The 24,635-nt window shown below is 38.1% G+C and overlaps 1 protein-coding gene across 1 annotated transcript in view; it reads left to right on the top strand.

Annotated features, from left to right (window-relative positions):
• Positions 1–24,635, top strand: part of EFCAB5 (EF-hand calcium binding domain 5) — a 104,154-nt gene that overhangs the window by 64,317 nt on the left and 15,202 nt on the right. The window contains exons 12-21 of the mRNA XM_081108939.1: positions 3,429–3,506; positions 3,598–3,687; positions 5,581–5,795; positions 6,958–7,114; positions 13,402–13,691; positions 15,801–15,970; positions 16,834–17,062; positions 19,051–19,203; positions 19,988–20,091; positions 21,944–22,197. Of these exons, the coding sequence (XP_080965065.1) occupies positions 3,429–3,506; positions 3,598–3,687; positions 5,581–5,795; positions 6,958–7,114; positions 13,402–13,691; positions 15,801–15,970; positions 16,834–17,062; positions 19,051–19,203; positions 19,988–20,091; positions 21,944–22,197 (1,740 nt within the window). The remainder of the gene's footprint in view (positions 1–3,428; positions 3,507–3,597; positions 3,688–5,580; positions 5,796–6,957; positions 7,115–13,401; positions 13,692–15,800; positions 15,971–16,833; positions 17,063–19,050; positions 19,204–19,987; positions 20,092–21,943; positions 22,198–24,635) is intronic.

Below are 24,635 nucleotides of genomic sequence, written 5' to 3'. Positions count from 1 at the left end.
GTGGTAGAAGCCATTTTGTTTTAAATGTGGGGTCTGATATTAGAAACCACTTTAAAATTTTTCTTTTCTTTCACCTATAAAATGGATCTTGATTTTTCAGTTGTATATAAGATATATTTCTAGAAAAGTTTCTGAAAGCCATATTTAAGACAAAGGGCACCCTGCAGTTCAAATTTTATCCTGCAGAAGACATTTTTCCTCTGAATTGCCAATTTATGACCTTTTTGTTTAAAAAAATTTTAACCTTTTAAAAAGCCAGTCTCAATACCACTGAAGACCTCAGTTAGGCATAATTTTTTTAAAAATTCTGCTCTTTAATTCTACAGTCCCAAAGAAAACTTGTAAGAAATGGGTAATTTGTGTTTTAGATTCTACACTATCATCAACTAATTTGAAATCTTTTTTTTTTTAGTATTATGTTTATTTCTCCATAAAACAGAGCTACTAATTTCTGGCTCTCCTTACATAAGGATGTAGCATTTAAAAAGTAGTGAGGTTACTATTCAACCAGATGTTATGTTAGTGAGGTCTTAATTTTGGCTATGTGTAACAGTGTTCCAAAATGAGTGTCGGAAAAGCAAAACAAATAAGTCTAAACAAGAAAGGGGTGGAGAAAATGGCGGAGGTTTAGACAGACGTGTTGGTGCCTTGTCCCGGAGCAGATAAGGGCGGGCAGCTGAAACGGGTAGCATACAGCCCGAATAAGCAGAGGAGATTCAGCTGAGACAGTCTGCAGCCAGGAAAGACAGAGAAATCCTAGATAAAGGGAACGGTTAGAGGCTGAGGCTGAAACCTCTCCAGGTGCGCCGGCACAGCCGCGGAGACCGTGCCATCTTGGGTGACTGTCGCCGGCATCCAGAGACCAGCTACTAACCCGGCAACAACGGCTCTCAAGCAGCGCGACTACGTGAACTCAGAGGAACTCGGCTTCTCCCCACAGAAAGCAGATCCAAGCAACAGCGGCCTCCTGATCTCCACACGCTCTGTCTGAGGAACAGCTGCTGTGGGTGAAGCCTCCCTACACCAGCCAGAAGAGCCACAACAGCTGTGAACAGCACCCATCAGAAGACCCGCTAACAACAGAGGAGCAGCTGCTACCACAACCGCCCAAGGAGCAACCACAGCCCGAGGAGCCACTGCCACCTAGGGAGCAGCCACTGAACGACTCAATATCTATATACGTCAGTGAGATCAAACATGGGTAGACAAAGAAATCCCCAAAGGAAAGGAAGAACATACCGTGTTCATGGATTGGTAGAATCAACATCATTAAAATGTCCATACTACCCAAAGCAATCTATAAATTCAATGCACTTCCCATTAAAATACCAACGGCATACTTCAGAGATCTAGAACGAACTCTCCAAAAATTCATCTGGAATAAAAAAAGACCCCGAATAGCTGCAGCAATCCTGAAAAAGAACAAAGTAGGTGGGATCTCAATACCAGATATCAAGTTGTATTACAAAGCCACTGTTCTCAAAACTGCCTGGTACTGGCACAAGAATAGGCATATAGATCAATGGAATAGAATAGAGAGCCCAGAAATCGGCCCGAACCAATATGCTCAATTAATATTTGACAAAGGAGGCAAGAACATACAATGGAGCCAAGATAGTCTCTTCAATAAATGGTGTTGGGAAAATTGGACAGATATATGCAAGAAAATGAAACTAGACCACCAACTTACACCATACACAAAAATAAACTCAAAATGGATAAAGGACTTAAATGTACGACAGGAAACCATAAAAATTCTAGAAGAATCCAAAGGCAACAAAATCTCAGACATATGCCGAAGCAATTTCTTCACTGATACAGCTCCTAGGGCACTTGAAACTAAAGAGAAAATGAACAAATGGGACTACATCAAAATAAAAAGCTTCTGCACAGCAAAAGAAACCATCAACAAAACAACGAGAAAACCCACTGTGTGGGAAAACATATTTGCCAATGTCATATCTGATAAGGGCCTAATCTCCAAAATCTATAGGGAACTCATACAACTTAACAAAAGGAAGATAAACAATCCAATCAAAAAATGGGCAAAGGACCTAAATAGACACCTTTCAAAAGAGGACATTCAGAAAGCCAAGAGACATATGAAAACATGCTCAAAGTCACTAATCATCCGAGAGATGCAAATCAAAACAACAATGAGGTACCATCTCACACCTGTCAGACTGGCTATCATCAACAAATCAGCAAACGACAAGTGCTGGAGAGGATGTGGAGAAAAAGGAACACTTGTGCACTGCTGGTGGGAATGCAGACTGGTGCAGCCACTATGGAAGACAGTATGGAGTTTCCTTAAAAAACTGAAAATGGAACTCCCATTTGACCCTGTGTTCCCACTTCTAGGAATATATCCCAAGAAACCAGAAACACCAATCAGAAAAGATATATGCACCCCTATGTTCATAGCAGCACAATTCACCATAGCTAAGATTTGGAAACAGCCTAAGTGCCCATCAGTAGATGAATGGATTAGAAAACTGTGGTACATCTACACGATGGAATACTATGCTGCTCTAAAAAGGAAGGAACTCTTACCATTTGCAACGTCATGGATGGAACTGGAGAGCATTATGCTAAGTGAAATAAGCCAGTCAATGAAGGAAAAATACCACATGATCTCACTCATTCATGGATAATAGAGACCATTATAAACTTTTGAACAATAATAGATTCAGAGGCAGAGCTGCCTCAAACAGATTGTCAAACTGCAGTGGGAAGGCCGGGGAGGGTTGGGGGGCAGGAGGTAGGGGGGTAAGAGATCAACTAAAGGACTTGTATGCATGCGTATAAGCATAACCAATGGACATAAGACACTGGGGGATAGGGGAGGCTGGGGGACTGTCTAGGGCGGGGGGATAAAATGGACACATATGTAATACCCTTTGTAATACTTTAAGCAATAAAAAAATTTAAAAAAAAAAAAAAAAAGAAAGGGGTGTCTTTCTTTCTCACATAAAAGTCAAAAGTTCTATGACAGCTCAGTCCCATGAAATCAGCAGTGGCTCAAGCTCCTTCTATTTCGTGTCTCCTCCAACCACATGGACCAAGATGGTTCACTGCCATGTCTACATTCTGACCAGCAGGTGAGGAGAAAGGAAAATGGATAAGCATCACATCACTTCCCTGAACATATCATTGGTCAGTATATAGGGATATAGTGAGGGAGGCTAGGAAATGTAGGCCTCATTTTGTGTGGCCAAATTGGGGTAAATAAATAGCTTTTGTCAAAGAGCTGCTCTCAACAACTAGAGTTATTAAGTTCTATCACTATGGTTGATTATGACACAGCATATATGGGAAAGTACCTGAAAGAAAGTTTTTGGTGGTCTATATGCAAGGCATTTCGCTTATTCATGAACTTAAGAATATGTAATGTCCAACTCATAGGCATTTTCTTTTGTACCTTTTAGAAACTGCAAAGAAGAAAGTTGAGAAAGACAAAGCCTGTGAACCCAAGTCCCAAAACATAGAAGGAAAGCCATGGCCAGGTAACTCACTTAACCCTCCTTTCATGTAGAACAAAAACATTGTGACAGTGAAGTTAAATTGCCTATGTTATGTGGAATGTGTATTTTATAGGTGAACTTTTGACTTGTGACTTGAAGAAGTATGTAAAATGCGAAGATGAGGAACAGGCAAAATTAATCTATGGTAACTCCAGATTCACAGGTACATATCAACAACAAAATTAGAAAGAATAGATCCCAGTCTGATTGATGAATTGAACTTATTGTGGTATCCCATGATAAAGACTGGACTTAGACAAGACACAACACCAGGTGAACCTGCATTGTTTTGTCCCTGAGCTGATGGATCTAATTATTTACAAGATGGCTCGGCCGGCATGGCTCAGTGGTTGAGTGTCGACCTATGAACCAGGAGGTCACGGTTCAATTCCCAATCAGGGCATATGCCTGGGTTGCAGGGTTGATCCTCAATGTGGGGCATGTAGGATCAATAATTCTCTCTCATCACTGTTTCTATCTCTCCTTCTGCCTTCTTTTCTGAAACCAATAAAAATATTTTTTTAAAAATAAAGATTTACAAGATGAATATTTTAGCGGTAGTATGCATGTGCTATTGATGAATGTTCTTCTGCTTAAAAACAAATGCATTAGTATACAGTTTTTTAAATCATTAAATCGCCCAGCAGCTGCTTTTAAGCTATGATCTAGGTATACAAAAGGAATCAGATATTAGATATTACTACTCAATAGAAATAATTTCAGCTTTCCTCTCCCTGGTAGTTTCACATCCAAACATGTGAAACAGGTGAGAATATAGATTGTTTTTGAAGACTTACAAAGAAAGATCTACTCAACAGAGAGAGCAAAGAGTAGCTGTTATTTAACAGTGAGTGTTCCAACAAGTACTCATATTTTACTAGAATGCTATTTTATCATTTTTACCTTTCATCAACATGTAGTAGAACTAATTAGATCAGCATTATTTTCTTTCTTTTTTTATCTTTATTGTTGAGAGCATTACAGATGTCCTCCTTGCTCCCCACCACCCAGTTCCTACCCTACCCTAGGCCTTCACCACCCTATTGTCTGTATTCATGAAAACAACAACAACAACAACTATGGGAACCTAAGACAGCCACTAGATGCTAAAAGATTATTTTCTTCCTACCTGAATTTAAAAAATTTAAGTCTGGGTCAAATAATAAACTTTTTATCCTCAAAATATTTTAGTGGAAATGTATGGCATTAGTCAAGCTCTTATAGCCTGCTAGTTCATATTCTTCTTCTCCTTGTCTTATTTCAATTTTGCTTTACTATTTGGAAAATAAACTGCATGAATGAATATTTTTTAAGTTATGTCAAATCTCTTATGGAAGTCATAAGGGCATGAATGATTAACTCAATGAATAAATTAAACATAAGTCATTGGATTGAAATTTTATGAAATGTGCCTCATGTTAGAACATTGAACTTCATGATAAATATAGTAAAGACTCGTTGGGGGAGGGGTTGTTGTAATGGTGGTATTTACAGACTTATTTAACTGGCAAGTCCAGATTGCAGCTGGCTTCAGGCACAATTGAATCCAAGGCCTCAACAATAGCAGCAGGGCACTGTCTTTCTGCCTCTCAGCCCTGTTCTCTGTGTATGACTTTCAGTTCTAGGTTGTTTTTTCCATACTATGACAAAGATGTCCGTGAGAGTATCTCTAAGCCTACATCCTACCAGTTCAGGAATCAAAAGTACAAAAAGAGGGGTCCTTCTCCCAATTGTTCCCCCAAAAGTTCTGGGTTTAAATTCTCATTGGTCTATAGTGGATTACATTGCTGTTATACATAGATCATTGGCCAGACCTATGTCACATGGTAATCCTTAGGGCATGGTTGGGGGAGGTTAAGTACCACTTGACTTAACTAAACATTTTACTGGGGAAGAGATGTTTTGTCAAATAAAAAAGAAATGGTGCTGTCCTCATGAAGGGAACATGGATTTCTGACAGGAAAATAGTAGCAGATGGCCATATAATACATACTCATATATTTTCCTTAATCTTTGAGAAAATTGTCCATTTTACTGTATGTTTCCTGCTTTATAGACCTACATTCAATTATCAGAAATATTCAGTCTTACAAAGATGTGAAAGGAAGGAGTGCCTTCAATGGAGTTTCCCTTAATCTGCTCCAGTTTGTGCAACTCCTAGAGACATTTGTTGGTGAAGATGCCCCCTTGAGTACCAGTGAGACCCTCACCTCCTTTTTCAAGTGGGGCTATGCTGAAACAAAAGAAGAGAAAATGAGTGACTTGGAAGAGGTGAGTAATATTGTTTATCAATGAAACAAGTGAGGTCACTATTATTAAATTTGTCAACCTCAGTAGCTCCTAGTGTGGCTCTTCTTTAAAAATTTACAACTAAATGTGTCACTATTTCAACAATCATGGCCATTAAATATTTTATTTTATTGTCAAATAAAATGAGTTCACACTCCAGAGAACTCATTCCCCTAATAATATCATGATTGATGATGGCAGGAGATGGTTTATTAGACAGCTTTGTTTTTGTTTTTCCACTGAAGCTTGAATAGCAGACTTAATGGAGCAAATATGTGTATGAACAAAGATATAACAAAGGTATCGCATGCATGTGTATCTGTGTGAGTGCATTTACAAATGCACATACCTAGGGTTCAATTACAACTTGAATATATATTTTTATTCATGTGCACTGCATCAGGTAGTACATATTTTGTAAGAACTTGCTACTTATTTAGGTGTAGGTAAATGCACACACATTAGCTGATATAAACAATTTATGTGCTCGTATATGAAATATGTAAATTAGATTCACCAGGCAGATACAGTAATCTCAGCAGCCTTATGAATCTTCTCAACTTAATTCTAGAGGTGATATCCCTTTTGCTTCAACTGCAGTTGTCCCATTTAACCAAAAGGTATATATTCACTTTGTTTCAGAAATTAAATATATCTAGATATTAAATTACTGTCAAATTGATATAATTAATCTAATAAAAAGTATAAAACATAATTAATGCCAGGTTAGGTCAATGTTAAATACAAAAAATATTTTTTGGACACAGTCATTTTTTATTGTTTGAACACTGCCATTTATTCCCCTTCACTACAAAACAAATGCCACCAAGAAGCCAGGCAGAGTACCCCATGTGTTTATCATATTCCTGAACAAGCAGCAAGGGACTGGAAAGGAATGAATTAAAGATTCTTAAGGTGTAGTCTTCTTTCTATATTAATGTGTTTTAATCCAATGCAGAAACAGAGAAGCGGTAGTGAGAGGATTAAAATTAAATGATTCATTTTCCCATTAATATCATGCTTAGTCCCAAAGTAAAGCTGTTTTTATAAAAAGTGCTGCACTTTTTTGGGAATAAACATAGGATGCCAGCTAGTAGAATAAACAGCAAGTCTTCTGTGCTTTGTTATCTGGTTTGTATCCTAGGCTATACAAAACACTTCCCAAATTCGACGGGGACTTCTCCTGGAAGCCCTCTTTCAGTTGTGGGACAGTGATGGCTCAGGCTTCCTAGATCTGAATGAAGTTGATGAACTCTTGTATACATACAAGGAGGGAATGGAAAAAGAAGCTATGAAGACAGGTAAAAGTATAATAATTTTCCTATTTAGGCTAACAACTTGGTTTCAAGTTTCCCAGTAGTATGACATATATACAATTAAACACTGGTTGTTCTAAAACCATGAGATATTACCTTCTCACTTGCTAGTATGGCGACAAATTGCTCAGGTTTATTAAGAGATAACTGACTTATAACACTGTATAAATTTAAGATGTACATGTTGATTTGATACACTTATATATTGTGAAATTATTCCCATAGTAGTATTAACACCTCCATCACCTCCCATAATTACTATATCTTTGTCATTGTGAGAACATTTAAGATCTTAGCAACTTTCAAGTGTATAATACAGTATTGTTAACTATAGTCACTATGCTGCACATTAGATCCCCAGAATTTATTCATCTTATAATGAAACTAGAGGTCTAGGGCACAAAATTCGTGCACAGGTAGGGTCCTTAGGCCTGGCCAACGATTGGGACCAATCAGGGCCTTCCTTACCCCAGCTGACGGCTGCTGGCCAGGGCCTTCGTTTCTTGACACCCCCTGGTAGTCAGCACACATCATAGCGAGTGAGTGGTCAAACTCCCGGTCAGTCGAACGCCCAAGGAGACAATTTGCATATTAGCTTTTTATTATATAGGATTTTGTACCCTTTGATCAACATCTCTCCATTTTCCCTACCCCTAGCTCCTGGCAACCACCATTATACACTCTGTTTTCATGAGTTTGCCTTTTTTAAATTCCACATATAAGTGAGACTGTACAGTATTTGTCTTTCTCTGTCTGACTTATTTCACTTAATATAATGCCTTCACAATCCATCCATGTTTTTGCAAATAGTAACATGGCATCTTCTTTATCCATTCATCTGTTGATGGATACTTGGGCTGTTTCCATGTCTTGACTATTGTGAATAATTATGTAGTTAACATGGAAACACAGATATTTCTTTGAAATAGTGATTTTGGATATATACCCAGAAGTGGAATTACTGGATCATATGGGTACTTCTATTTTTAGTTTTTTTAGAAACCTCAATCTGTTTTCCATAGTGACTATACCAATTTACATTACCATCAACATTGCAAAAGGGTTCCCTTTCCTCAACTTCACCAAAACTTGTCTTTTATATGATGGCTGTTTGAACAGATCTGAGGTGATATCTCATTGTGGTTTTGATTTGCATTTTCCTGATTAGTGATATGGAGTATCTTTTAATCACCATTTGGTCATTTTCATGTCTTTGGAAAAATGTCTTTTTCGTTCTTCGGCCCATTTTTAATCAGATTATTTTTTTGCTATTGAGTTGTATACATTCCTTATATTTTTTTGGATATTAAACCCCTTATTAGATATACTAGAGGCCCGATGCACAAAGATTCATGCAAGAATGGGCCTTACTTCCCCTGGCTGCAAGCACCACCTTCGCTCCTGCTGGCCAGAGCTGCCTTTCTGTCTTTGCTCCAGCCCGGAACTGCCTTTCTGCCTTCGTTCTCGCCCAGAGCTGCCTTTCCACCTTCCCACGCTGCCCAGAGGCCAGGAGTGGCTGAGGCAGTGCGGAATGCCTGCGTTGTTGTCTTTCCCTGCCCCCAGCCACTCAGCACCTGTGTATACAAATTAACCCACCATCTTTGTTGGGTTAATCTGCATACTTACTCCTGATTGGATGGTGGGTGTTCGCAAAGGTATGGTCAATTTGCATCTTTCTCTTTTATTAGTGTAGATGATTTGAAAATATTTTCTCCTATTCTGTAGGTTGTCTTTTTGTTTTATTGATTGTTTCTTTTGCTGTACAGAACCTTTTTAGTTTGATATTGTGTCACTTATTTATTTTTGCTTTTATTGCTTGCATAGTATGGCATTTAAAAATTGAAATAATTAAATTTTAATGGAAAATAACAATTATTGGCAAGGATGTGGAGAGACTGGAACCCTTGTGCCTGGCTGGTGAGAAAGTAGAAAGTGTCAGAGCAATCAGGAGTGGAATATGTTGTAGAGTGTTTTGCCCAAGACCTTAGCTCTAATGGTTAGATTCCTTCTGTGTACTTGAGTATGCTCAGTCTTGGGGTTAAAAGGAAAAAATCCAAACCATTCCACAGTTCTGCTTATTTTCTCTTTTTGTTGTATCTCTCTGCCTTGACAAAGTCTGATTCACTTCACAAATCTGGCTGGCTTGCAAGTGTCTCCTGAATTTACTAACTCAACTTATTCTTCTAAATGACTTTCCTCTTCTATATTATACTTTTCTCTTCTGATCAATTCTTCCCAATCAAGAGCTGCTAAAATTCCTATTCTAGTATAATTCCCTCCTTCATTTGATTAGATCCTAGTAGAAATGGTTATACTCTTCCCTGGGTTTAAGGATTTGTCTAATTTCTTTGGCATACCAGATTTCTAACTCAACGTATATAGTGCACAGCAGAAGGAATGATTAGGATTAACATTCTTCTGCCCTAAGTTTATCCATTGTCATGTGTTTTTAATTACCTATGTCTTTTGCAAACTTTACATTACACTACACTACTTTCTTAAACTGCAACCAAAAAGGATTTACTTAATGAAGTTTTGAAAGGCATAATGAGGTGATTTTATAATATGGGCAAATTTCCTAACACAGAACCATGTTCTACAGAGGAAAGAACATTACGCAATGGTCAGGAGTGCTAGGTTCCAATACTGGATCTTTCACTAAATGGTCATGTGAGCAAAGGCAAATTATTGAATCTCTGTAGATCCAGGTGTCCCCATTTGTAAAATGAAGGAGTTAGACACTATGAATTCTGGAATTTAAGGAACCTCAGGATAATGTTATAAGGATGTTCCAATATATATGATTGAAGTACAGCAATAGGGATAGGTAGAAAGCAAAAATGTAATGGGTTAAGCCAAGCAAATAAAAATGAAGTAATGAAGAGACAGAATCTGTTGCCCGAAGAAAATGTCTGCAAGCAGGAAGAAATTATTCTCTCCAAGGGTAGACGCATACAAAACGACTCTCTCTGAACACATCTTGGTAGCCACCAAGCCTGTGGAGATAACTGCTGAACCGATGGTCATATGGAAGCTGAAAGGCAGATTTTGTTTCTTTAAAAAGGAAAAATTTTAAAATTCAAACATTAGCTAATAACAGATTGGAAAACCTTTAGACAGCTCTTTTTTTATTTGTTTGTTTTTTCTCTGCCCTTCTTATACAATTCTGTGTCCAAGATTAAAAATTGGGGTTTAAATAGGATAATGTCACAGAATTAGAAATTCCTAGAAATGTTTCTGCTGGTGTCCTCAAAATGGAAGTTTTCTATATGGAAAGGGCAACTTGAAACTTTTACACTGTAATTTTCCCTTTTTATTCCCATGTAAAATAGCCTAATCTTTTGAGCAGAAATATCATATATAAAAATCTGTAGAACATGTGACCTGTCTACACTGTAGAATTTAAGAGAAAAAATTATCTTCCTCCATTACTTCTCATGAAATAGCTATTAACATTTGTTGGATATGTCCTTTAGTTTCCTATTAAATGATAAAATTTGCTTTAATATATACATTGCTATTTAAGTAGGGCATTTAACTCTTTTAAAATTATAACATTTTGGTGAGTCATTCTGTCACCAAATTCTCACATTTATTTAGAAAGTCTCATTGAAATACTCAGTGTTCCTTAAAGAAACTGAAATCTGGACAAGTGGTTAGTGTAAAACTATTACTGTTTCTTCACCCTGGAACAAGGAATCTTTAAGAAACTCCGCAGTCTTTCCTTGCTTTCTATACCTTGCCATTTATTCAGATTGCAGGCAGATTTGTTTGTAATTTTTACTTCTTTTAGGTTTGTCTAGTATTTCCTCATGATTACATTTAGGTTGTTCATTTTTGGCAGGAATGTCATATAAGTAATGCTGCGTTCTTCTCATTGAATGCTATCAGAAATCTCATGAGAAGATGATATCAGTCAGGCTCCTCCATTTTAAAGTTACTCTTCTTTTCCTTTTTAATTAATAATTATTTTGCAACTATATAAACATTCCATTTCTTGTCAAACTTTTTGTTTATTCATTCATAACAGTATATATTCAGTTTTTCCTATTTTATACAGTAAATTATAATCCAATACTATCATTATAACGCTTATATATTTTTATATTTAACCCATGGGAGTCCTTTCAAACTGTCTCCTATGTCCTCCTCTCCCCTCCAATATTTTATTATGAAAAATTTAAAACATACAGCAAAGCTGGAAGAATTTTACAGTGAGTATCTATATATCTACTACCTAGATTTCTATCATTAACATTTTACTAAACTTTTTTATTATCTATCTATTCATCTCTCCATCTTTCTGTCCTTCCATCTACTTCTTATTTTTGATGCATTACACGTAAATTACAGACATCCATATACTCCTCCCTAAATATTTCAGCATGCATATCATTAATTAGAGTTCAATATATGCTAACAGGTTTTTTTCCTTAACAAAGTGGTTTAGCAAAAATGGACATTAGTGGTTCATGTGATGGAAAAGTCTAGGGCTAGTTCAGGACACACCAGATTTGGGAGTTCAAATAATGACTTCAGGGCAGGTATCTGCTTCTTTCTCTTCCTCTCTCTTTCAGTCTGGTCCTGTTCTCTTCTATGTGTTGACTCCACTTTCACACACTTTTCCCCCTCATGGTGATCAGGTTCAATCTCACATCCCAACAGGTTTTTTCAAATTAAGTGAGAATAAGAAGGAAAATGTCCTCTTCCTAATAATTCAAGTAAAGAGTCTAGCATTAGTCTGGACTAACCCAACTACTCTGGTGAGGGGAATATGATGTCCTGACTGGCTTAGAGCTGAGATGCATGCTCCACCTCTAGGACCTCTACCAAGTGGAACCTCACTCAAACATATGACCTGAGGTTGGAGTGGAGTAGTTTCCTCAAAGAAAAATCTGGGATACAACTGCTAGGAGAAAGATGAGTGGATGCTAAAGAGCAAAAATCATATAATAAGATGACTATAAGAGGCAGTATTTGTTAACTGTCAAATAATTAATATAGTATGAATGTTATTATCTTTCAGGTGGAAGCCTTCTTGAATTTTAAAGAGGAAAGGTGCATACTCTATGACTTATTAATTTATAATAAATATCAAATAAACTTACACATGTGCACCAAGAGACATGTACAAAAATGCTCATATCACTGTTCATAAGAGCAAAATATTAGAGACAACCTAAATGCCCATTGATAGAATAAATAAATTGATGATGGCATACTTACAAAATGACATATTATATAATAGGGAAAATGAGTAAGTCACAGCCACAGGAACAACATAGATGTATATGGTAGCATAATGTTGAATTAAAAAGCAAGCCCCAGAAAAGTACATATAGTATGATGTCCTTTTTCTAAAGTATACAAAAAGATAAAATGAAACCACATATGGTTAGAAGTACACGTGTGTGTGTGTGCACGCATGCGTGGCGTGCGCGCGCACACACACACACACACACACACACACTAACACTACTGGGAAAAGAAAAGGGAGGAAAAGATAAAGCAAAAGCAAAATTTCAGAATACTAGTGCGGGGATGTGTATAGGCAGGGAGTGGAACAATGGCAAGGGCATAAAAGAAGATGTAAGTTATCAGTAATATTTAGGTTTGGTAGTAGATCGTGATTGTATGCTAAAAAAATAAAAGATAGATGTGGGTGCAGAAGTGTGCAAGGCATAGTCAGGGATCATGAATAGAATGGGGATACTAAAATAAATAATTCCTATATGGTATTATGGGCAAATATTCTTGGAAAATAGACTGGATCCAAATATACTTTGAACCAAGAAATTGCATAATTCAAGTTGTGTTTTAATTTAATTTCATAAATATGTATTGAGCCTTACCATTGGTAATCCACTTATAAAGTGATTAATACTGGTTTAGTATTATGAAAGCAGGAATGGTGAGGACGATACATTGTCAATGACTAACAGGAGAGAGTTAAGTAGTCTATTGGAAATGGATGGGAAAAGGTAGGGTGGAATGAAAGTTGACCCTGGAATTTTGCCTGACTAAGTCGTAGAATTAAATAAACAAAACAAAAACAGGAAAGATGACATAGGACTCGTCTTGAGTTTATCATAGGAATTCACTGTAACATGTTTCGTTGGGCTTAGATGCCTTTAATATACCTGATTTTCCATTGGGGGAAGGGGCGACAGTTGCCAAGAGACTTCAGTTTGCTGTAAGAGGAGAATGAAAATTTCTTCCACAGGTAAATGAGCTTTTGGTTAGTCCTTGAGTTTTGTGTTTATGTCTTTTAGCTAAATTACACATCCAATTTCCAAAGCCACACCCTGGTCAAGAAGTGAGGTTGTCTTCAAAACAGTTTCAGAAATACATAGAATTGGTTGTATCTGAACTCAGGGGCAATGAAGACCAGGTTCTGGAAAGCCTGGTGGAGTTTCTGATGACCAGCTTAGAAAGAAGCCATTTTGAGGGTCTGAGGAACAGTGCCAGACGGAAGTGGCTGCACCAAATTCAACATGCTGCAGAAACAAGTGGGGTATCCCTGGAGCCAGTGTACACTGAGACTTTTAAGGCCCTCACACAGGTATGTTTTCTAAAATGATACATAAAAAGAAAAACTTCCTCACAGTAGGTGATATTCAATGGTTGTAAAGGAGGAGCACACTAAATTCTCTTAAAATTTGGTGGGTATTGCTATAGATGTTTGTCTCTCTCTCTCTCTCTCTCTCTCTCTCTCTCTCTCTCTCTCTCTCTCTTTCTCTCTCATACATTATAATGACCCAAAGCCTAGGGAAGATGCAACTGGAATGACTGCAGGTTGGCAAGGCAGATTCAGAGAGGAAACACATAAAAGACAGAGTTATGTCTTGGGATTTCTAATTTCATTTGTGCTGAGACTCAAATAAACCTAGAACAGAAAATAGACTGATATCAAAAAATACCAATAGGGAGATGTGGAAGGAGGTCAAACTATATCTCCCTTGCATGATGTCTTGTGAGTCAGTTCAAAAGGAACTATTTAAAACAAAGTTATTATAAAGTGGAATCCAACACCACAATTTTTCATAACACTGCCTAGAAACAAGCTGAGACTATCACAGAATCCTGTCCCTTAAAACACATGACCATCACGGGCCACTGTCCACAGCTTTGCCACCCCCTCAAAACCTCCAGCTTGCTGCTCCTCCCAGATAGAAATAATAACACAGCTATCTTCTGCATATATCACAGATTCCTTTGATCCAGGGAACCTGTGTCATTCGGCTCAGCTAAATAGCAACACTCGATTATTGGAATCATGTCCTGAATGGCTGAAGTTTCCAATGTAGTTGGAAATGGTGTAACTAGGAATAGGAGACCAATCAAGAAAAAGAACTATTATTCCCACTTGCTTCAGAGATCTACAGTCTCCCAAGAGAAACCTCACTATATTTTTGTTACTCTATAGATTTTCATGTAGAAAAGGAGAAATAAAGGCAGAAAAAGGCATGAAAAGTAAACCTAAATATATAGAAAGATGAGACAAATATCAAGGAATGTGTCTCTCATATCCCCCAACTAATGGATGTGTTCAGTATATGTACCAACACATAATATTCTTGGTAACATAATAATATTTTAGGTATAGAGAATTTTCAGTTATTTCAATAGAAATAGTAACTGCATATAGTCTGCAAAATGAGGCCCCAAAAAATCCTTTCCTAAAATGACATAAATCAAATGTCATAGCCAATCTATGTTAAGAATTCCTTCGGAGCGTTTTTCCACGTTCACATAATAGTAGATTAAGGTTAAGAAATGAGTAAAATGAAGCCATTTTCTTGCCCCAGCTCTCTAAAATAAATACTTTTAATGGAATACCAAACAATCTGACTATAGTTCAAAGGGGTATAAGTTTTTAAAAATATGTATATTGGTTTGAAAGAGAGAGAGAGAGGAAGGGGGAGAGAAAAAAACATCGGTTTTGTTGTTTCACTTATTTATTCATTGGCTGATTCTTGCATGTGCACTGACCATGAGTTGAACCCACAACCTTGGCATATCAGGACAACACTCTAGCCCAAGCATGTCAAACTCGCAGCCAGAGGGTCGGCTGCAGGCATGTGGCCCACCGGCCACGAGTTTGACATGCTTGCCTGAGCTACCTACCAGGGTCAAAGGGATCCAAGTAGTATTTTTATTTTATTTTATTTTATTTTATTTTTTATTGACTTCAGAGAGGAAGGGAGAGGGAGAAAGGGATGAGAGAGGATCATTGATCCGCTGCCTCCTGCATACCCCACACTGAGGACTGAGCCTACAACCTGGGCATGTGCCCTGACTGGGAATCGAACCGTGATCACTTGGTTCATAAGTCAACACTCAACCACTGAGCCACGCCAGCTGGATGGGATCCAAGTTTTAAACCTCTAAATTTGAGAAAACTTTGAGATTTATTATTTACTTACTTATTTTTAGTAAACCAGTCTAATTGGCATAAAGTAAATCCATTACACTCACTAAAATTCAGGTTTGGGGGACAGCTGTGGAGTCAGTGTACACTTTTCTTCACTGCCCATAAATAGTAATATCTTCATTATTTATTCATGAAAATGAAATTATTGGGGTCAAAGGCACAAACTGGCTAATGAAGGAAGATGTGATTAAGAGAACGGCTATTGGCAAATACATCATCAGCAACATTTTGCCATAGGATGCTCAAGTCCATGGAAATAAGAAGATCAGTGCTCATATTTCCCTCTTAGAAGAAAACCGACTACTGCCTCATAGAGGGGCTGTTCTATTAAGGAATGTAGCTTGTACTTTAGATGATGCTCCATTTGTACTGAACAAAGTGCTCTACAGGGACATGAAGGGAATCAGGTAAGAATTTCTTGAAAAAGTTGATTTTACCCTCCTTTTTTAAAAATATGTTTTGATTGATTTTTAGAGAGAGGAAGGGAGATGAATAGAGAGAGAGAAACATTGACGAGAAAGGAACATCATCATCTACCAGTTGGCTCCTGCATGCCCCCTACTGGGAATTGAGCCCACAACCTTGGCATGTGCCCTGACCAGGAATCGAACCAGGGAACTCTTGTTTCCTGGGTCGATGCTCAACTGCTGAGCCACACCAGCCCGGCAATTTCACCCTTCTTTAAAAAAATAATACAGTGGGGCCTTGACTTACGAGTTTAATTCGTTCCAAGACCGAGCTCATTAAGGAGCTCGTTAAGGAGCTCGTTAACTCAAATTACTCTGTCAACTCAATGCAAAAAATCAGCCGGACAATCTTAAGTCAAGTCCCCACTGTAATTCCCTTTCTGAAGTAAATTAGCATTGAAGTCCTAGCTAGCTGCCCAAGAGAGAAATGCCTCAGGTCACCAATGCTTCTAGAGTAGAGATGATTGGTTTCCAGTCTCAGGTGATTTCACTTGATCATTTCTAGAGTTTACTTAGGCATTGATTGGCCATGTAGGGATTCTGCTTTACAATATCAGCTCAATTATTTCTGCCTGCTCTTTAAAGTATGTCTCCTGCATCCTGATTATATATGTTTTCTCTGTTATGATCTAAGCTTGTTTTTTAAATTTTTCTTTCAAGTCACACTCTCCAGGCTGGTAATTTTATGAGTCCACTTCTCTGACATGTAATGCCAATGATTATGAATGGAGAGTTGATCTAGTTTCTACATGGTTTAACCTAAAGCTCCTCCTGTGCCTTTCTCTCATCCTCCTATCTATTAGCTTTACAGTAATAGATAAAGGGAAGCCAGTTCATGTCCCTCAAGTTCAGCACCATGGGAACATTTTCTTCTGGAACGATTCCCGCAAGGAGAATGATAAAAATGGATCATTCTTGGCTCTGCCTCTTCAGAATGCATATATGAGGATCTTTGGGGTCCTGGCTGTTGACACACTAAGAGATCCCCAGACAATAAACATCTTCTTGCCTCATGAGATCAAATTCTATCAGGTAAGTCAGAGAAGGATTCTTCCATAGCAATGGTAGGATGGCTTCTCCTTTTATACTTTTTACAAAGCAAAACCTGAAACTAGATGAGGGTAGAGCTATATCTGTAGATAGGGTTGTCATATGGTTCCAGTTCCCTGTGTGTATGTGTCAGTATTTTGAGAGGTCCCGCACTACACATGGGAGAACTGTCAGCTTCAGTTGCACAACTATGCATCAGAATCTCTGGGAAGATTATTAATGTGTCCCATTGCATTAATCACAGAAACAGAATCTTATACCGTAGAATCAAATTCCAACTATTAGACCATTACAACCCACATAGTCAGAATGAACTTTTAGAAAGAACATATTTATGTTTTATGAATAGTGGGACCTAGAAATCCTTTGCTTTTTCTACAAATGGTGCTAAATATGATATGTGATCCCATAGCTCTTGATATCAGTATTGTAATTTTTGAGGATAAAGAATGAAGAAAAATGCTTAAGTTTTAGGCACTTTTAAAACTATACAATAACTGGATCATTTCTACAAACATTTAAATTTATGAATGGAAATTGCAATGGAGGAAGATTGAAAGCCTTTATAGAGGCAATAGACATACTATAAAACCTTTATAGCGGCAATTGGGAACTTGCTCTGCCCTTATCATTTGTTTCCCTGTAAGCCACTGGCTCTTCATATTTATTTACCATTATTTTAAAATTTCTCTTCCCACTTACTGGGTAACTGGAAAGTGGTAGAATCATTTTTCTCTGGACATCTTTTAAAGAATAAGATTCATTTTCATCTGACATAATGATATGAAGATATTTAGAAGCAAAATTGAGGAGTATGGAGTTATCAGTAGGTGAACTAATACACAGCCTTGTTAGAGAACATGTCAAAATGAATTATAAATAGATTCTCTAGTCCTTGGAGGTAAAGGCTCCTTATTACTTTAGATGCCTTGGGTCCTAATATAAAGTACATATATACATATTTTAAATCTATTTTTATCGATTACAGAGAGAAGGGAGAGGGAGAGAGAGAGAGAAACATCAATGATGAGAGAGAATCATTGATTAGATGCCTCCTGCACGCCCCACACTAGGGATCAAGCAGACAACCCAGGCATGTGCCCTGACTGGGAATCAAACCGTGACCTCCTGGTTCATAGGTCGACGCTCAACCACTGAGCTATGCCGGCCAGACATATATATTTTTTTAAATATGTTTTTATTTACTTCAGAAAAAGGAAGGGAGAGGGAGAGAGAGTTAGAAACATCAACGATGAGGGAGATTCATCAGTCATCTGCCTCCTGCACACCTCACACTGGGGATCCAGCCTGAAACCCAAGCATGTGCCCTGACTGGAAATCATCCGTGATCTCGTTTTGTGGATTGACACTCAACCACTGAGCCACACCATCTGGGCTACATATATTTTTGAAGACTTTGTGGTTCCTAGAGTTTCTTGACAAGACTACAGATGAGTACTAAGGACTTCCCATTGCTTCTCTATGGAACAGGATCATTTTGTGCCCATAAGAAGACTGTACACGTTGCAAACTCTGGAACCCAGCACATCCTGTTCTGCTGATCTGATGACAGTAGCCATGTAAAGACACAGACATTAATACTGCATCAGATCAGGGCACTCCTACCCATCTGCCCAAGGCTGGCATTCATCTTGGCTTTTAAACATTTTTTCTCATTTCAAATTTTATTTTGCTCTTCTGACACTATTTTCTGATTGCACATATCACAAATTTCAGTGGATGATTATCAGGAAACATATAAGTTATATGGATCTTATGGTAGATTTCTTTTTACAGCTCTGACTTCTTGATGATTCTTTTTTTCATAGTAGAAGCCAGAGCACTGTCTTTTGAGAAGTAATTTGTAGGAAATAGATTATCATTAGTGAAAAACATAATCCAATGGATACATTACTAATTATTTTGCTATTTTAAAGAGAAAAGGCAATTAAAATATTCTGTCTCTACAGGGTGTTGCCAATGTCTTCAGCACTGCCTATCACTATGTCCACAGCCGGGAGCACATCCTGCACGTTGTGATCACGGGCATCAGCTGGCTCTACAACAACATACCAGACATTAACGCCATCTCTACATACTTCATTGAGCCTAGCCCAGAGCAGGTGGGCAAGGCTGGGCAGTGTTAGACCTTCCCAGGGCAACAGAGTTTCTAGATGTTATTGTCTTGCTGATATTTTAAAACCATATTTAGTTAGCTATTAGGCTAACTGGGGACATAGTTCCCATGGCACGAACTCAAACTGTCCACAGTTGAGTGGCAGGAATCCATCTCATACTGCCTTAGGCAAAAAGGGGAATTGCTTGACTCATGTGACTGAAATGAAGAAAGGACAGACAGCAAGGTGGCTTCCAAGATGACCAGATCCAGGGATTCGATGCCATCAGGGCTCTCTCAGATTCTTCTCTCCCCAGTTCTCATGTGGCTTCCCTCTGCACTTTGGCTTTGTACTTCCAGCTAAAGATGGGCTTTTTCCACAAGGCAAAGCCAGCTGCTTAGTAGCTTGAAAAGAATCTTTCCTTTCTGTTCCAATTTGGAAAACCCAAGAAAGAAAACTCATTTTGACCTATCCTGAGATGTGCCTGGGATAGGTAACTTTTCTACAGTGCACTTGTAACATCAGAAAAATGATATAAACACGGCATTTTATCACAATTTTTTTTAAAAATATGCTTTTGGATTTAAATAAGTCTCATATTTTGACATTTTTCTCTTGTGGAACACCTCATTCCTTAATGGTACTGAGTAAGTAAAATGTCACTGTACTTAAAACTAAAAATCATCTAAGCTTTTCTAATTTTTTCCTACTTATCTGTCCCCAAAAGCTTTAATGAGAATATGAAGTCTAATTGTTCTGCTCCATAATGAAATATCTTCCTCTTTTCAAGGGTTCAGACTATGTTTTACGCAATATGATGGTCACAGGGCCCCTAGGTCTAACAGAAATCCACAAAAATCCCCCTACCGTCTTCAGGAAGACATGCATCTTCAGGTATGAGAGGCATCTTCATGTCTGTTTTGTTTGCTTGCCAGAGCACACAGCCGGGTGTGATAGATCTGAAGACACAGCTTTTGCCTCCTATTAGTATACAATGACTCTCATTCTGATTGGATTTTAGAGACAATCTCCTGACTGCATGGGTCATATGAACTCCTTTCCCCCTCAAGTCCTTTTCAAAACAAATCTCATTGGTGTTTTATATTAAAATTGCATGTTGTTAAGCATGATAGTCTTTTATTTTCTATGATTTTCTTGTAAACAAGGAATTAAATAAAACCCACTATGATTATGACAAATACATCTACACCACTTATCAAAATTCCTCATCTTAATATTAGCCAGCTTGTGAACAAGTATATTTTATTTAAAGAAGACAGGCTGGGCAAAAGAGGACAGGAGTCAAAGAATGTTATCTTCAATAAATACCCAGTTCGGGGTTACTTCAACTGCCTCTCACCTGTGGAATACAGGAACACTATTAAACTGTGGACAGATGCAAAACATCTTTACTGAGAACACTCCTATTGCAAGAGGGGGCTGCCTGCTTCTTGGGGAGGGTCAGTGTAGCTGAGCAGCCAATAACCTATCTAGCCTGAAGGCTAAGTTGATATTTAAGTACCTATTTAATTAAATTTTAGTACCAGAATGTTCATTAAGTTAGAAACTCTTTTTCTATTATTATTTCTATTTCTATTCACAAAATTATTCCTTGTGGTGTTCAAGAGCTTTAGGGGAGTCTTTGTAATACCCAGACTCATTGAATGATGCATCAGTTTAGCATGATGCATCATTACTATTGTTATAAAGTCACACAGTGGTGGGAGTAGCAAAAGACAGAATCTTACCTGTCATTATAGGGTTGGTATTATAAACTGTAAATGTGCTTTTTTTTTTTTTTGAGGCAATGCAAAGCACCAACATTTTTACAAATACCTCAAAAGAATGACATCCCAATGTAGATGGGGAAAGAGGAAAGGAGATAAAAAGAGATGTGTCCATACCTTACTATGCCACTGCATTTCTGTGAAAACCTCTGGTCTCTCACTGAAGCAGATGCTGTTGATGCCCAGCCCAGATCCCCCATGTATCTTTTGCCAGCTGCTGCAAGTGCTACTGCTAATGACTCACACTGTAGCTTCCTCAGGAGGAGTGCCCTTGAGAAATGGGAGCTTCTCACCAGGAGGTGCCTACCAGTTATGTAAACACTCTTCACCACCCACAGAGCAACTTAGAGCCAACCACTGACAAAGACCTCTTCCTTGCATCTAGGTGGGACAGACTTTGACAGTTTGCTTCCCAGAGCTCCCCTTGGGATCAGGCTGAGGTTAGACTTTACCTGAAATCACATTCTTATGTAGCTTTTTCCCCTTCCCTCTCCTGCTTTCCTTAGACCCTCACAGGTTTCTCCCGAGAGCATTCCCTTAACAAATCATTTCCCTGTCTCGGGTGCTGCTTCTAGAGAACCTAACATGCATCATTCCTTCAGGCATTCCTCCAATACTTCCTGGACAACATGTAAACAAACAAAAAAATGAATACCTTTCAGATAAGTATGAGTCCAGTAAAGACAATAAAGCAGAATAACATGAGGGAGCGTGACTCAGGCGCTACTACTTTAGATTACACGGGTAGGGAAGGCTTCTCTGAGAGGAGATGAGTGAGTGAGCTGAGGGAGAGCTCTGTGAAATCAAGAGATGAAGTGGTCCAGGCAGATGAAATAGCAACAAGAGCTGGTGGGCTGAAGTGTAGTAGGCACAAAAGAGAGTGATTCAGTATGTTTGGGTGGAATGTTATGAACAGGCTTATCTTCGATACCCTTATGCTTATTTGGTTTTGATTTCAGGGATTTCCTTTTTAAGTGTACAGACAGTTCAGAAGTTCTTTTGGCCTCTGTCTGTGGAGAAAACCACATTGCAATTCCACTTCGTGAGAGAACAGGAGAGGCTCTGGGGGCTCTCGATTTTAACATTGGCAAGAGGAAGATGTTGTTTTATCGAGAATTTAAAGATCTACAGAAAATGGTGAAGGTGACCCAAGTGGCCTGCTATGAAATACTGGACGAGTTATCTGGAGAAAAAGAGAAAAATCGTATCTTAGGTATTGTGAATGTGGTGACAGCCTAAATTTATGGGTTTAATTAGTTTTGGGAAAATCACAGGCAATGCAATGAAGGATGTTTTCTAAAATGAGTTGTTGCAATATACAGATTTTCCTCATGAAAGAAATACCCTCATGCAGTCTTGGACTGATGAGTATGAGCTATAAATTAAAGTAAAGGGTAAGGAATTGCATTTTCTTGGCTAGAATCACATAGTTTTAGAATTAGAAAGCCTCCTAAAGGCAATATAGAACTAGCATTTATTAAATGCCCCATCATATACCAAGCACTTTAAATATGCTATTTCAATTAGTCCTGACCATAACTCTATGAGGTGAATGGTGATGCCTCATCTTATAGGTGAGAAAGGCAAAGTTTAAAGAAACAAAACAACTTGCACCAAATCACAGATAGCAAGTGGTGGAGACTGGATTTACACTCAAGTTTGGGTGCTCTTTCCACTATATTACATAGCGTTACGTCATCAGAGCATCTGATTTTACAGATAAAGAAGCTAAAGCCCATCAGAGTAAAGGTCCAGTAGCAAGTTAGGGACAGAGCCAAGACCGGACCTCAATCCTTGTGATTCCACATCCATCTGGCTACTCCTGATACAGTTTGGGCAGAAGGGAGGAAGAAGGAAGCATGGAAACCTTTGACTACCTAGAAGAGAGTGAATGGAAAGAGAAGAGTAACGTGTATAATTAAGCTAACAGCTTTCTAGCCATTACATAGGGTGGGGAGGGATATGAAGAAAGAAAAAAGAAGAAAATTCATGCCTTGTGAGTGTTCACTATGTATAAGGCCAAGATTAAGCACTTTTACATATATCAACTTTTTTTCCATGCTTCATTTCTTTAATCATGTGATAACAAAGATAACAGGCTTACCAATATCATTTGGATGTGCACTTCTTTTTGTTTAAAGTATTACATATGTCTCCTTTTTCCCCCATCAACCCCTCCCTGGCCACTCCCACCCTCCAGGACATACCCCCACCGCCCCAGGGTTGGTGTCCATTGGTTATGCTTATATGCATGCATAGTAGTCCTTTGGTTGATCTCTTATCTCCCGCCCCACCCCCCACCCCCATCCCCCACCCCCTCCGACCATCCCCTGACTTCCCTCTGAGCTTTGACAGTCTGTTTGATGCTTCTTTGTCTCTGGATCTATTTTTGTTCATCAGTTTATGTGGTTCTTATATCCCACAAATGAGTGAGATCATGTAATATTTATCTTTCTCTGACTGACTTATTTCGCTTAGCATAATGCTCTCCAGGTCCATCCATGCTGTTGAAACCATCTGGACCAGGGCTTTAGTTTGCTGGAAGATTTTTTACTACTGCTTCAATTTCATTGGTGGTTATTTGCCTATACAGGTTTTTTGGTTCTTCCTGATTGAGTTTTGGAAGCTTGTATTTTTCTAAGAATATGTCTATTTCATCTAAGGTTGTCCAGTTTGTTGGAGTAGAGTTGTTCGTAGTATTTTTTTACAATCTTTTGTATTTCTGTGGGGTTGGTTGTTACTTCACCTCTTTCATTTCTGACTTTGTTTATTTGGGTCCTCTCTGTTTCTTGGTGAGCCTGGCTAGAGGTTCATCAATCTTGTTTATCCTTTCAAAGGACCAGCTCTTGGTTGTATATTGATCTTTTGTATTGTTTTTTTTTTTTGGGGGGGGGGGGTCTCTATGTCATTGATTTCCGCTCTGATCTTTGTTATTTCCTTCTTCCTGCTTACTCTGGGCTTTTCTTGTTGCTCTCTTTCAAATTCTTTAAGTTGTAGGATTAGATAATTTATTACCATTTTTTCTTGTGTTTTTGTGTGTGTGTGTGTGTGTGTGTGTTTTTAGGTAGGCCTGTAGAGCTATGAACTTTCCTCTCAGGTCTGCTTTCACTTTGTACCATAGATTTTGGATTGTTGTCTTTTCATTGTCATTTGTTACCAGGATGCTTTTTATTTCTTTTTTGATCTCTTTTATAATGGTAACCCAATCAGTTTAATAGCATGCTATTTAGCCTCCAAATTTTTGATATTTTTTTTCCATTGTCTTATTTTGTAGTTGATTTCTAATTATATGCCATTGTGATCTGAGAAGATGATTGATATGATTTCTATCTTCTTGAATTTGAAGAGACTTTGCCTATGTCCTAAGTCCTAATATGTGGTCTATCTTTGAAAATGTCCCATGTGCACTTGAATGTATATTCTGTAGCTTTGGGGTGAAATGTTCTGAAGATGTCAATTAATTCCATCTGATCTAGTGAGTCATTTAGGATTGCTGTTTCTTTGCTGATTTTTTGTTTAGAGGATTTATCCAGTGGTGTCAATGGGATATTAAAGTCCCCTACTGTGACTGTATTGGTGTCGGTCTCTTCCTTGATATCTTCCAGAAGTGTTTTTATGTATTTGGGTGCTCCTGTATTGGGTGCATATATG

The sequence above is a fragment of the Myotis nattereri genome (genome assembly GCF_964212035.1).
Source record: "Myotis nattereri genome assembly, chromosome: 16".
In the NCBI taxonomy this organism is placed as follows: Eukaryota; Metazoa; Chordata; class Mammalia; order Chiroptera; family Vespertilionidae; genus Myotis; species Myotis nattereri.
The sequence above is the reverse complement of the archived record's forward strand: the minus strand, read 5'-3'. Positions and strand labels throughout refer to the sequence as shown.